This window comes from Pristiophorus japonicus, chromosome 1, assembly GCF_044704955.1.
Source record: "Pristiophorus japonicus isolate sPriJap1 chromosome 1, sPriJap1.hap1, whole genome shotgun sequence".
In the NCBI taxonomy this organism is placed as follows: domain Eukaryota; kingdom Metazoa; phylum Chordata; class Chondrichthyes; family Pristiophoridae; genus Pristiophorus; species Pristiophorus japonicus.
In genome coordinates this window covers 200,821,035-200,835,807 of record NC_091977.1, presented here as the reverse complement: position 1 = coordinate 200,835,807, position 14,773 = coordinate 200,821,035, and the positions used below count along the sequence as shown (strand labels likewise).

The 14,773-nt window shown below is 43.8% G+C and overlaps 1 protein-coding gene across 1 annotated transcript in view; it reads right to left on the bottom strand.

Moving 5' to 3' along the window:
- Positions 1-14,773, bottom strand: part of iqgap2 (IQ motif containing GTPase activating protein 2) — a 405,429-nt gene that overhangs the window by 370,273 nt on the left and 20,383 nt on the right. Inside the window, exon 2 of the mRNA XM_070886141.1 lies at positions 1,995-2,094. Within this exon, the coding sequence (XP_070742242.1) occupies positions 1,995-2,094 (100 nt within the window). The remainder of the gene's footprint in view (positions 1-1,994; positions 2,095-14,773) is intronic.

The window sequence follows — 14,773 nt, the reverse complement described above, 5'->3', positions numbered from 1 at the left end:
GTTAAGCCTTGTTGGATTAGGTGTAACTGGGGATTTAACAGTGTACTGACTGCTGAACAAACGTTCTGGCCTGAAAAACTTTTTTTTTTTTTAATTTGTGGAATGACAAATTTTTCCATTGTGATAAAAATTAGTTTAAGGAATGTAAAGAAACAATTGTTTTGTTTTTTTTTAAAAAAAGTTTGATATTTCAGGTTCTACAAGTGTGACGTCTAAAATCCGGAGTTCCGGAATCTGGGCCGTTCCGTGGCAGGGCTATCCAGAAACCGGAAAATGTTCCCAAATCAAGACCCCCCCCGCCTCGGTTGCCCGGCCTCTGGCACACCCCACCCACTCCCCGCCCGCCCTCCCCTCGCCCCCCCCCCCACCCCCCAACCGCAGCCACACCCCCTCCCCGCAGCTTCTGGCACCCCCCACCCCCTACCTCCCTCCCTCGGCCCAGGCAAAGATGTCCCGAAATCCAGAAATACCCAGAAACTGGAACGGCCTCGGTCCCGGGGTTTCCGGATTTCGAACGTCACACTGTACCATAGGAGATCTTTGTTTTGCTCAGTGTAATATTTTTTTAAATTCAGAATAAAAACAGCTCGTTAGTTCCTGGTTCCCTATCTGAGAGAATTCTGCAATGTGATTGGCTGCTTAGACAGCTTGTGGATGTTGCAGCAGATCGCACGAGGGAATCCCCACTATACTATACTGAAATGAATTACGCGTCAAAAAAAGGCAAACTTATCGCCACAGAGATCAGCTTTCTTCAGGGCCAGCGGCGAATACCTTTGCTTTGCCGCTGACCGCAAATTCCGAGCTAATTTTTCTAACTTTTTCTTTGTCCCTTATCTTTCCTTCTCAATCCCATCTTTCTTTTCTTCTCCTTAATTAGCTTTCTATACATGATTATACATTGAATTAAATATTCTAACTTGCACTTCCTGGTTTAGACTCTGCATGTCTCAGTAACAATTCTTCAATCTGATTAGTTGAAGAGACACAGTGTTGCTTAACCTGTTCACAAAGGTCGTAGATCCCCTGCCACACTATCAGATGCACAATGATCGCAAGTTGCCATGCAAAAGCCCATGAAAAGTCTGTGGGCAGCTGTAAGCATAGTGAATGGCAAGCGCAGTTCTTTTGCCGCTGACTGCAAAGTTCAGGCCATTGACTCATTGTTGGGATACAGTTCTATGGCTATAAGTTGTTCCATGACACCTTATCCAAATGCCCATTATTCATGTGTGAGCCTAGACAGTAAGCATCAGCAAGCTGTTCCATTGTGGGATGCGCCATAGCTGAATGCAATGTTTCCCTCACCACACCAGTGGCACTAAGCTAATTATTGTGTCCCTACTTTTGCTCTAGCTAAGCACAGTTCAGGGATCCAACTTGGACTTTCCTGGTCTGTGAGAAATAAAAAGATCTGCATTTGTTTAATGGATCATCACATTTTTCAAGCTGCATCACGGACAAAGAATTACTATGAACAACAGGAAAAAGTAACAACCATTTTGCACAGAGCAAGATTCCAATGAGATGAATGAACAGTTAGTTTGCTTTTGATGGTTTTGGTTGAGGAAGAAACAATGGCCAGAACAGAGGAAGACATTTCTAACTACTCATCTTTCAATATTTCCATGGGGTTTTTGACATCCACTTATATTGTTAGAACGGGCAGAGTCTCAGTCCCTCTCATTTCAAGTGGTGCCTCTAACACTGCAATAGCCTAGACTGCAGAGTCAGCTCCGATTATACACACAATTTACGGATTGGGAGGACAGACTCAGGAGAGAGTGGTACCAATCGAGCCAAGCTGATATGTCAGAGAGCGCCATTACTCCTTTCTAAATGACAGTGTCTAGCCTTGATGCCACCAGATTCCACATTTTTTGGAATAAAAATGCTAGGCAGATTTCTACTTCAAAAAGGGATTTTTTTTCTGAACATTTATGATCACAAATTCTATTTCTCACTATTAAGTAAAACATTCAAATGGTGCTTACTGTTTGGCCTCCTCTAAGTGGCATAAATATTCATAGGCAATGTTCTGATGCCTCCTCTCATCCATTTCCTCCGCAGAGAGTCTTTCATCATCCACAATAGCTACAAAAGAGAAATGCACATCGTTATTACAAAGCTGAAGGGAGAACTGGATTATCAGTAGCAATAAGACCTCAAAGTTGTTCAGGTTGTTGTTGTTCTTGTTGTGTACCATTTCCATACTGCATGATACTTGTATACCTCCACTGAGAACCAGACAACTACTAAAGATAGTTCAAGAAAGATTTATGAAAGACTGACTGGTACTCTATGCTGAGTGGCTCACCGCCTCTCTATCATCTACAAAACTCAAATCAGGAGTGTGTTAGAACTTTCACCAAATGGGTACAGCTGCAACAATACCCAACAAGCCCACCAGCTTGGACAGTGCTGGCCACTTGATTGGCTCCCCTACCACTGCACTCAATATCTATCCCCTTCCACCATGGGCACTAGGTACTAGCTACATGGTGCATTGCATTAATTCACCAAGTTTAGCTTAACCATGCTTCCCAAATGTAACCTTTACTAACAAGACAGACACGAATCGCAATGCCATGGGAATGCCATCACCTCCTGTTTAGTACATCTTCCCCTTGCCTGCCAAGCTAGGTCTTCCCTGTGACTCCTCTTTGTCCCAACCCTGATCCTGCATTGCTCTCCCATCTCCCTTCATACCTCAGACAAACGCAACTTGTCCATGAGACTACCTCCTGCTGCCGAGACCATATTCCCACATACCCTTTCTAGATCCCCATACTAGCGGACATTAAAAGTGGTTCCTTCTCAAGTCCCTTTTCCCTTCTAAATCACTACTACCTCCATCCTCAAAAGACTAACCCTCGACCCCTCTGTCCTTGCAAACTACTGTCCCATCTCCAACCTCCCTTTCCTCTCCAAAGCCCTTGAACAGATCACCTACTAAATCCATACCCACCTTTCCTGCAACTGCATATTTGAATCTCTGAGCAGATTTTGATGTCTGCTATTGCACATAAACGGCCCGAATCAGTCACAAATGGCATCTTCTGACTTTGACTATGATATCCTAACCCGCTGTCGTGTCCTTCTCAACTTCTCTGCAGCCTTTGGCATGGGCCGTCCACACCATCCTCCTCCAATGCCTCTCCTCTATTGTCCAGCTCTTTGGAACTGCCCTCGCTTGACCTAACCAACTGAAGTCAAGCATTTTCAACAGTGACTTCTCTTCCCACCCTCACACTATTACTTCGAGTCCCCCAAAGATCTAACCTTGGTGCTCTCCTTTTCCTCATCGACAAGATACCCCTTTAGCAAGATCACCAGAAGAAAAAGACATCCAGCCCTATCTCTCCACCACTCTCAATTCCTCCATTATGTTGTCAGAATGATTGTCTTGGGTGAGTACTAATTTCTTGCAGTTAAACATTAGGAAGGCCAAAGCCAATGTCTTTGGTTCCTGCCACAGATTCCACCCCCCTCCCTAACCACAGTCTAGGGTCACAGCATTGGCGATCTTCTACCTCAACTCCACTTTCCTGCATTATCCCCATATCCCTCGATTCCCTCAATATTCAAAATACGTAACCACTTACCTCTGCCCCTGAATCACCTCCAGACTCAACTGTTCCAATGCTCTCCTCACCAGTCTCCCATCCTCCACAAGCTTCAACTCACTCTGCTGCCTACATACTATCCCACACCAAGTTGCGCTTACCCATTATCACTGTACTTGTTGATATACTTTGGTTCCTGGTTCCCAAATGCCTCAAATTTTATATTCTCATCCTACTGCTTAAATCCCATCATGGCCTTGCCACTCACCATTGCTGCAACCTCCTACTTAAGAATTAGGAGAAGTAGACCATACGACCGCTCGAACCTGCTCTGCAACTTCCGCTCTACAACCCTCCACAAGCTCTATATTCCTTCAACTCTGGCCTCTTGCAAATGCTCCACTCCCTTCATCCCACCATTGTGCCTTTAGATGACTGAGCACTAAGCTCGTCTTCTCCACCACCCTCCTTTAAGACCCTCCTAATGTCTCCTCCTTTATTTTGGTGTCCATCATTGTCAGATTACCTTTATGTGAAGTGCCCAAGGTCATTTTTCTACATTAAAGGCACTATATAAATGCAAGTGGTTATTGAATGTGAAAGGTGTTATATTTCTGCCACTGTGCATTTACTCCTTTTCGGTCCTTTCCCCGTGCTCCCGATCTCCACTTTTTCCATCAGGACTCTTTCATATTGGCTGTGCCGCCTGATGAGCACAGCTGCTTGGCGTGCTCCACTGACAGGTCAGCAAAAAGAACACTTGTGTATAGTGCTCACTCCCACTGAACTTCTCCCAACTAATGTTGCAATCCCAGCTGCATGGCACGTTATATTTTGCATTATTGTATCACATGCACAACAGTCACTTGTCTCAAGGACAGGTAACAATAAATATAGGTTACAACCCAGGTAAAGCGTTTGCCCTGCTACATTATTAACTCAAATGTATTCATACATTACCATCACAAAGCTCTTCAATGAGGCTATCAATTACAAGGTCGTCCACAGTTACGGAAAATAACACAGTTTACTCACCAAATGAATACATGGAAAATATAAAGCTTCAATATTGAAAAGTCTAGCTATGCGCAGTATATTGGCACCTCTGCAAAACCTGAGATTTTCTTCGAGATCAATAGTTTTGTTTCGGTAGCACATTTCTAATAGACTGGTTCCCAGCTTATCCCTATTGCTCAATAATGAATGAGATGAGAGAATTTTGCATCTACTATTATGTAGTATAAGCACTGGCATAAATATCAACACAGACTTCAGGATTTTGGACATTGCTTTTTCATATTTCATTTACTACAGAAGAGCTGACAGCATGACTGGGACAGGCCCAGGCATGATCCACAGGAATACACATCAGGTGGGCAGGGAGAGCCTGGGATGGGTCAATGGCTGAAAGCAGGAACCTCACCACAGGTAGATGGCTGATGGGTTCCTATTACATGACAAAAGGGTCCTCCATCAAGTAAACTGGTCAGGGCTCAAGCCATCATCCTGGAATGATAGCGCCCCGGAGCACGGGAACCGAAGGGGAGTGATTCGAAACCACCAAGGGCAAAACCACTTACAGTAGATAGGTTTTAGAGGCTTTGGAACTCAAGGAGAGATAGCAGGTCAAGACAATTTTTTTAAAGAATTCCAGAGGGCAGGGGCATAGTGGCTGAAAGACTGACTTTAGAAGGTGGAGCAGAGGAAGCAATGGACAAATATTAATTTATAATCAGTCCAGGACACACAGCTGGAGAAATTACCCAAAAAATGTGGGATGAAGCCATGGGGGCATTTACAAGTGAGGGTAATGATCTTTCAAGTCAATTTTCTGGGGCCCAGGGAGCCAAGCAAAGATGGGGTGATGCGTGTGCAGGACTTTGTGTGGCAGATGACTCAGGCCACAGAGTTCTGGATTAGCTAGAGTTTCTGAAAGGTCTAGGCAAGGAAGCCAATGGGGAGAGCATTTGCGAAGTCAATCTTTGAGGTGATGAAACAGAGAAACATAGAAAATAGGTGCAGGAGTAGACCATTCGGTCCTTCGAGCCTGCACCGCCATTCAATGAGTTCATGGCTGAACATGCAACTTCAGTACCCCATTCCTGCTTTCTCGCCATACCCCTTGATCCCCCTAGTAGTAAGGACTACAACCAACTCCTTTTTGAATATATTTAGTGAATTGGCCTCAACAACTTTCTGTGGTAGAGAATTCCACAGGTTCACCACTCTCTGGGTGAAGAAGTTTCTCCTCATCTCGGTTCTAAATGGCTTACCCCTTATCCTTAGACTGTGACCCCTGGTTCTGGACTTCCCCAACATTAATAAGAACATAAGAATTAGGAACAGGAGTAGGCCATCTAGCCCCTCGAGCCTGCTCCGCCACCCAACAAGATCACAGCTGATCTGGCCGTGGACTCAGCTCCACTTACTCGCCCGCTCCCCATAATCCTTAATTCCCTTATTGGTTAAAAATCTGTGACTTGAATACATTCAATGAGCTAGCCTCAACTGCTTCCTTGGGAAGAGAATTCCACAGATTCACAACCCTCTGGGAGAAGAAATTCCTTCTCAACTCAGTTTTAAATTGGCTCCCCCGTATTTTGAGGCTGTGCCCCCTAGTTCTAGTCTCCCCGACCAGTGGAAACAACCTCTCTGCCTCTATCTTGTCTATCCTTTCATTATTTTAAATGTTTCTATAAGATCAGCCGTCATCCTTCTGAACTCCAACGAGTAAAGACCCAGTCTACTCAATCTATCATCATAAGGTAACCCCCTCATCTCCGGAATCAGCCTAGTGAATCGTCTCTGTACCCCTTCCAAAGCTAGTACATCCTTCCTTAAGTAAGGTGACCAAAACTGCACGCAGTACTCCAGGTGCGGTCTCACCAATACCCTGTACAGTTGCAGCAGGACCTCCCTGCTTTTGTACTCCATCCCTCTCGCAATGAAGGCCAACATTCCATTCGCCTTCCTGATTACCTGCTGCACCTGCAAACTAACTTTTTGGGATTCATGCATGTCTGTGGTTCAATGGTGTAATGGTGAGCACTCTGGACTTTGAATTCAACATAACAGTCAGGATGGCCGAGCGGTCTAAGGTGCTGCGTTCAGGTTGCAGTCTCCTCTGGCGGTGTGGATTCGAATCCCACTACTGACATCCAGTGTTTTTCGGGTGGCACGGATACATGTTTTATGTTTTGCAGGTAGACTCTAAAAGAGTTTCATGCACAAGGACCCCCAGGTCCCTCTGCACCGCAGCATGTTGTAATTTCTCCCCATTCAAATAATATTCTCTTTTACTGTTTCTCCCCCCGCCCCAAGGTGGATAACCTCACATTTTCCGACACTGTATTCCATCTGCCAAACCTTAGCCCATTCGCTTAACCTATCTAAATCTCTTTGCAGCCTGTGTGTTCTCTACACAACCCGCTTTCCCACTAATCTTTGTGTCATCTGCAAAGTTTGTTACACTACACTCTGTCCCCTCTTCCAGGTCATCTATGTATATTGTAAACAGTTGTGGTCCCAGCACCGATCCCTGTGGCACACCACTAACCACCGATTTCCAACCCGAAAAGGACCCATTTATCCCGACTCTCTGCTTTCTGTTAGCCAGCCAATTCTCGATCCTTGCTAATACATTTCCTCTGACTCCACGTACCTTTATCTTCTGCAGTAACCTTTTGTGTGGCACCTTATCGAATGCCTTTTGGAAATCTAAATACACCACATCCATCGGTACACCTCTATCCACCATGCTCGTTATATCCTCAAAGAATTCCAGTAAATTGGTTACACATGATTTCCCCTTCATGAATCCATGTTGCGTCTGCTTGATTGCACTATTCCTATCTAGATGTCCCGCTATTTCTTCCTTAATGATAGCGTCAAGCATTTTCCCCACTCCAGATGTTAAACTAACCGGCCTATAGTTACCTGCCTTTTGTCTGCCCCCTTTTTTTAAAAAGAGGCATTACATTAGCTGCTTTCCAATCCGATGGCACCTCCCCAGAGTCCAAAGAATTTTGGTAGATTATAACGAATGCATCTGCTATAACTTCCGCCATCGCTTTTAATACATTGGGATGCATTTCATCAGGACTAGGGGACTTGTCTACCTCGAGTCCCATTAGCCTGTCCAGCACTACCCCCCTAGTGATAGTGATTGTCTCAAGGTCCTCCCTTCCCACATTCCCGTGACCAGCAATTTTTGGCATGGTTTTTGTGTCTTCCACTGTGAAGACCGAAGCAAAATAATTGTTTAAGGTCTCAGCCATTTCCACATTTCCCATTATTAAATTCCCCTTTCTCATCTTCTAAGAGACCAACATTTACTTTGGTCACTCTTTTCCGTTTTTTATATCGGTAAAAGCTTTTACTATCTGTTTTTATGTTTTACGCAAGTTTACATTCGGAATCTATCTTCCCCTTCTTTATTGCTTTCTTAGTCATTCAAAATTTTCCCACTAACCTTGGCCACCTTATACGCATTGTTTTTTAAATTTGATATTCTCCTTTATTTCCTTGGTTATCCACGGCTGGTTATCCCTTCTCTTACCGCCCTTCTTTTTCACTGGAATATATGTTTTATGAAATATATGAAGGCATGGATGAGACCAGTCAATGCTGAATTCGGTACTATTGCTGTCCGATACCATGCTCCTGGTATCACATGGTCAGATTCAACTTCACACTACACTGATCCCATACGATTTAGATTATGTCAGGACTCTCAGCATAATGGGTGTGAAACTCGAAAAATGTTTTTAAAAAATCTACAGAAATGTTAAAGGAAAGAGCCATTTTTAAACATAAAATTATTTCTTTAAACATTGCGTGTCCAGTTAGCCAATGTCTGCCGGGGCTGTAATGGGTGCTACAATTGACCTCGGTGTTCCTGGACAATGGGGTGAGAACACAAAACAACGAGGTTGCCCCATCCTGATCACTCTCCTGCACGAAACAAAGTGAGTGAATGTTAAGGCTAGATAGACAGAAAGAACAGTCATTGCCTGCATTAACATAAAAAGTATCTTGTTCCAAAGAGCCGTCACCTGGTGAACTCTACCCTAACCAGTCAATGCGTTCAAGGCGGATGGGGAGAAAACCGCTCAAGAGTATTGAACCATACTCGTATAGGATTCAGTCACAACCACAATGTGTGACCAGAAAACTATTACATAGTGAATCATACAGAAGCTCACGAGAGATTAGAGAAAACAGGTTCTGAATTAGTGGGTTCCTTCATTTTGAACCATATACCAGTAGCTGCTTATGGGAATATTTTCTCAAACAAGACGTTATCCATTATTTGTAATGAAAAAAGTTGATCCTCCAAGGGAGAAACACCTGGATGATGTTGTAATTTTACTTATAAAAGTAAACTAGCAAGAAATATAAAAATAGATCGTAGGAGCTTCTACAGATATATAAAAAAGGAAGAGAGTAGCTAAAGTAAACGTTGGTCTCTCAGATGAAACTGGGGAATTAATAATGGGGAACAGGGAAATGGCAGAAACATTGTAAAAATATTTATCATCGGTCTTCATGGTAGAAGACGCTAAAAACATCCCAATAATAGATAATCAAGTGGCTATAGGGAGGGAGGAACTTAATACAATCACTAATGAAGTAGTACTCGGTAAAATAATTGGACTAAAGGCGGACAAGCCCTGGACCTGATGGCCTGCATCCTAGGGTCTTAAAAGAAGTGGCTGCAGAGATCTGTAGCGATCCCAGCGGAATGAAAACCGCAAATGTAACGCCCTATTTAAAAAAAAAAGGAGGCAGATAAAAATCCGGAAACTATAGACCAGTTAGCCTAACATCTGTTGTTGGGAAAATGCTGGAGTCCATTATTAAGAAAGCAGTAGCAGGACATTTGGAAAAGCACAATGTATTCAGCATGGTTTTATGAAAGGGAAATCATGTTTGACAAATTTGCTGGAATTCTTTGAGGATGTAACGAGCAGGGTGGATAAGGGGGACCAGTGGATGTGATGTATTTGAATTTACAGAAGGCATTCAATAAGGTGCCATATAAAAGGTTACTGCACAAGGTAAGTGCGCAAGGAATTGTGGGTAATATATTAGCATGGATAGCGGATTGGCTAACTAACAAAAAACAGAAAGTCGGAATAAATGGGTCATTTTGCGGTTGACAAATGGTATTGAGTGTGGTGCCACAAGGATCAGTGCTGGGGTCTCAACTATTTACAATCTATATTAATGACTTGGATGAAGGGACAGAGTGTAATGTAGGCAAGGTTGCTGATGATACAAAGATGGGTGGGAAAGCAAGTTGTCAGAAGGACACAAAAAAAAAATCGGCAAAGGGATATAGACAGGTTAAGTAAGTGGGCAAACATTTGGCAGATGGAGTATAATGTGGGAAAGTGAGGGGTTATCCACTTTGGCAGGAAAAATAAAAAAGCAAATTATTTAAATGGAGAGAGATTACAAAATATTGCAGTACAGAGGGACCTGGGGGTTCTTGTGAATGAAACACAAAAAGTTAGTATGCATATACAGCAAGTAATGAGGAAGGCAAATGGAACATTGGCCTTTATTGCAAAGTGGATAGGGTATAAAAGCAGAATAGCCCTGCTACAACTGTACAGGGTATTAGTGAGGCCACACCTGATGTACTGTGTGCAGTTTTGGTCTCCTTATTTAAGCAGAGATATACACAGTACTTGCATTAGCAGTTCAGAGAAGGTTCACGAGATTGATTCCTGCGATGAAGGGGTTGACTTATGAAGAAAGGTTGAGCAGGTTGGGTGTATACTCATTGGAGTTTAGAAGAATGAGGGGTGATCTTATTGAAACATACAAGATACTGAGAGGGGTAGATGCGGAGAGGATGTTTTCACTCGTGGGGAATCTAGAACTGGGGGGGGGCATAGTTTAAGAATAAGTGGTCGCCCATCGAAACTGAGATGAGGAGAAATTTCTTCTCTGAGGGTCGTAAACCTGTGCAATTCTCTGCCCCACAGAGCTGTAAAGACTGGGTCATTGAATATATTTAAGGTGGAGATAGACAGATTTTTGAACGATACGGGAGTGACGGGTTATGGGGAATGGGCAGGAAAGTGGAGCCGAGTCCATGATCAGATCAGCCATGATCTTATTAAATGGCAGAGCAGGCTCGAGGGGCCGAATGGCCTACTCCTGTTCCTATTTCTTATGTTCTTATGTTCCCTCCCTTTCAAAAGCACATTGAACCCCCAATTTCCAACTTCCCTTTCCTCCAAAAAGTTCCTGAACATGTTCTCACATCCCAAATCTGTCTCCATCTTTCCCACAACTCTGTTTAAATCTCTCCAATCAGGATTCCACACCTGTCAGGGTACTGAAACAGCTCTAATCAAAGTCACAAATGACAACCTCTAACCATGGTGCACTATCGAGTCGGAAACCGTTGTCTTTGAGCCCCGCCACCAACTCTGTACCCTCACCACTGTGTCCACCCTACTCTCTGGACAATGTCTCAGGTTAAACCAGACTGTTTGCAACCCCAGCATTCTACTTGACCCAGAGCAGAGTTTTTGACTCCATATCCTTTCCATCACAGCGTCTGCCTACTTCAAGATCTTTTCAAAATTTCAAAAACAGACAATGAGCATGATACAGAAGAAACAGAAATGTGTTTAATTTTCCACATAACCCTTCACTCCCTTGAGCCTCGATTTCAAAATTCTCATCCTTGTTTACAAATCACTCCATGGTCTTGCCCCTCCCCATTTCTGTAATCTTTTTCAGCCTCACAACCCCACAAGATGTCTTTGTTCCTCAAATTCTGGCCTCTTGAACATCCCTCATTATAACTGCTTAACCATCGGTGGCTTTGCCTTCAGATGTTTGGGCCCAAAACTCTGGAATTCACGTCCTAAACCTCTCTAGCTCCTTTAAGACGCTCCATAAAACCTCTCTCTTTAACCAAGCTTGTAGTCATCTGCCTCAATTTCTTCTTTCGTGGCTCGGTGTCAAATTTATTTGTTTTGTCTTGTAACACTGCTGCGAAGTGCCTTAGGACGTTTTACTATGTTAAGGCGCTATATAAATAAAAGTTATTAATAATAAACAATTGAATTATATAGAGTTCTGCATTTGACTAATCCCACAAGAAAGAAACTGCTGCTTGGTGAATCAGCATGCATCTTTTTAACCTGTTTTTGTTGCTTTTAGAAATATAAAAATTTAGCCTGTTAATTTAGTTCCATTTGGCTCAAATTTGCCCAGGAGTTGTTCTGTTTTTTTTGGAGCAACTTGATTTTTTTTTGGAGCATCTTAAAAATCCCCATTCTGCACATTTAATTTGCGCCAGTGTAAGTGAGTTAGTTAGGATTTTTTTTAAAGTTTTGTTTTATTCCCCCAAAAGGGGGTGTTAACCAGCCACCTGCACCTGTTTTGGCCATTTAAGCCAGTTTGGACTGCTAATAGCTGCTCCAAACTAACTTAGGCCAGCATATGTGGCCACATAGCCGCACAGAAAACCCTTGGAGAGTTAAGTCGTCAGCGCAGATAGCCAGAGATTTTTTTTTGGGGGGGGGGGGGGGGGGGGCGGGGGTTTGTAAACATCTTCACAACAACCAATACAGATCTTGTACAATAACTTTTGCATAATTTACACATTCCACCATATAAAGCTTCATAAAATATGCACTTTTTAATATTTATATCAGAAAACAAAGGGTTTCATAAAACCATGTATGAATCAAATATTTGCTAGCAGGGCTATATTAATGCAAGTTGTTATCTGGTGTCATTACACCATCATGAGGTAGTGATCATGGGTGGTGCAATGATAGGAGTAATACAACTGGCCTTGCTGTCATCGGGTTAGGGAGCGGAAAATCAACCGGGGTTCCAGCTCCTGGTCGCTATCCATTGAGCCTGCTGGAACTGTTCTATGTATAGAGGTCAGGTGAACAGTCGAACAGGCTGTGATGTCCCTCGTGGTCACATAGCAAATGTGAGGTTATCCACTTTGGTGGTAAAAACAGAGAGACAGACTATTATCTGAATGGTGACAGATTAGGAAAAGGGGAGGTGCAAAGAGACCTGGGTGTCTTGGTACATCAGTCATTGAAGGTTGGCATGCAGGTACAGCAGGCGGTTAAGAAAGCAAATGGCATGTTGGCCTTCATAGCGAGGGGATTTGAGTACAGGGGCAGGGAGGTGTTGCTACAGTTGTACAGGGCTTTGGTGAGGCCACACCTGGAGTATTGTGTACAGTTTTGGTCTCCTAACCTGAGGAAGGACATTTTTGCTATTGAGGGAGTGCAGCGAAGGTTCACCAGACTGATTCCCGGGATGGTGGGACTGACCTATCAAGAAAGACTGGATCAACTGGGCTTGTATTCACTGGAGTTCAGAAGAATGAGAGGGGACCTCATAGGAACGTTTAAAATTCTGACGGGTTTAGACAGGTTAGATGCAGGAAGAATGTTCCCAATGTTGGGGAAGTCCAGAACCAGGGGACACAGTCTAAGGATAAGGGGTAAGCCATTTAGGACCGAGATGAGGAGGAATTTCTTCACCCAGAGAGTGGTGAACCTGTGGAATTCTCTACCACAGAAAGTTGTTGAGGCCAATTCACTAAATATATTCAAAAAGGAGTTCGATGAAGTCCTTACTACTAGGGGGATCAAGGGGTATGGTGAGAAAGCAGGAATGGGGTACTGAAGTTGCATGTTCAGCCATGAACTCATTGAATGGCGGTGCAGGCTAGAAGGGCCGAATGGCCTACTCCTGCACCTATTTTCTATGTTTCTATGTTTCTATAACCTGCCTTTCTCCGAAGGCTCGGGCTTACACATGAATAAACGATGGTCACTTGCGCAAGGTAGCTGCAGTTACTCCCCAATAAGGCACCCGTGGCTGCTGATGGAATGTTCCCAACAGGGTATCAACAGGCATCCATGCAGTTGTTCACTAAGAATTGGTGGGATTTTTAAAAAATTGACCCAAGTCATGATTACTACCAAAACAAAAGCCACGACCAGATATTTGCTGGCACTGAGAGACCAAACCCAAGGAAAGTTTTCTCTGGTCATTCTCACCTCTTAACAGCCAGTTGCATTGTGCCACTGACAGAGACTTTTTCTAAATCATTTAAAGAAACCTTCCTCCTTTCCCACCCCCCCAATCAAAATTCCCCTCGCACCAACCTGTTTCTTGTGGCCCTCAGCGCGCAAAGGCAGCGGCCGGCCTGTGCGGCAGGCCACTCGACCCGGAATAGGGGCGGGACGCGTTGGGTACACGCTGCAGGCACGCATCATCATAATCATGGGAGGAGCTACTGCACATGCGCGAACGCTCTACTGCGCATGCAGACAGCTGCCAGCACTCTTGGGCGCAGGGCCCTAGCTCCACCCTCCCAGTGGACTCGCCATGCTGCGCCTAGCCCCGGGAGAGTCGGCAGAGGGGCCAGAATACGGGGATATCTTTTGAGCACAGGAAGTTGGCGCACCTCATGTAAGTGCATCGAAAAAAACCGGAGGGCCAAATTTGGGCCCATAGACACTGGTGGACTGTGGGGAAGGGCACAAGGAGCTGAGAGAGAAGGAGTCTTCCAAGACCTAGTTGCTGATCAATAGCCCATCATTCTACTCCCCTCAACTACTGGAAACAGACAGTTTCTATCTACCCTTTCCCAACTCTTCATAATTTCAAACACTTCTACCATATCACCCCATAATCTTTGTTCTAATGAAAAAATCCTCAATTTTTCAAGTCTCTCTTCATATTTGTATTTCATTATACCAGATTTAGTGAATGTGCTGTAACCTCTCTAAAAACACATTATTCTTCCTATAGTGTGGAGCCCAATACTGTATGCAGTATTCTGAAGTCTGAAGGTTTTATTTAGGTTCTTACAATAAAACGTAGAATTCCATTCGCTTTATTTTTACAGCCTTTTCTACCCGAGGTGCTGCTTTTAATGTCTTGCGGACCTGTAACTCCCAAATCTTCCACAGCACTAAGCAGACTTCCATTCAGAATAAAAGAAACAGAATCTCATTGAAACGCATAAAATCCTTAGAGGACTTGACAGGATAAATGCTGAGAGGTGGTTTCTCCTGGCTAAGGAGTCTCGAATTAGAGGTCATAGTCTCAAGATAAGGGGTTGGCCATTTAGAACCGAGATGAGGAGAAACTTCTTCACTCAGAGGATTGTGAATCTTTGGAATTCTCTACCCCAG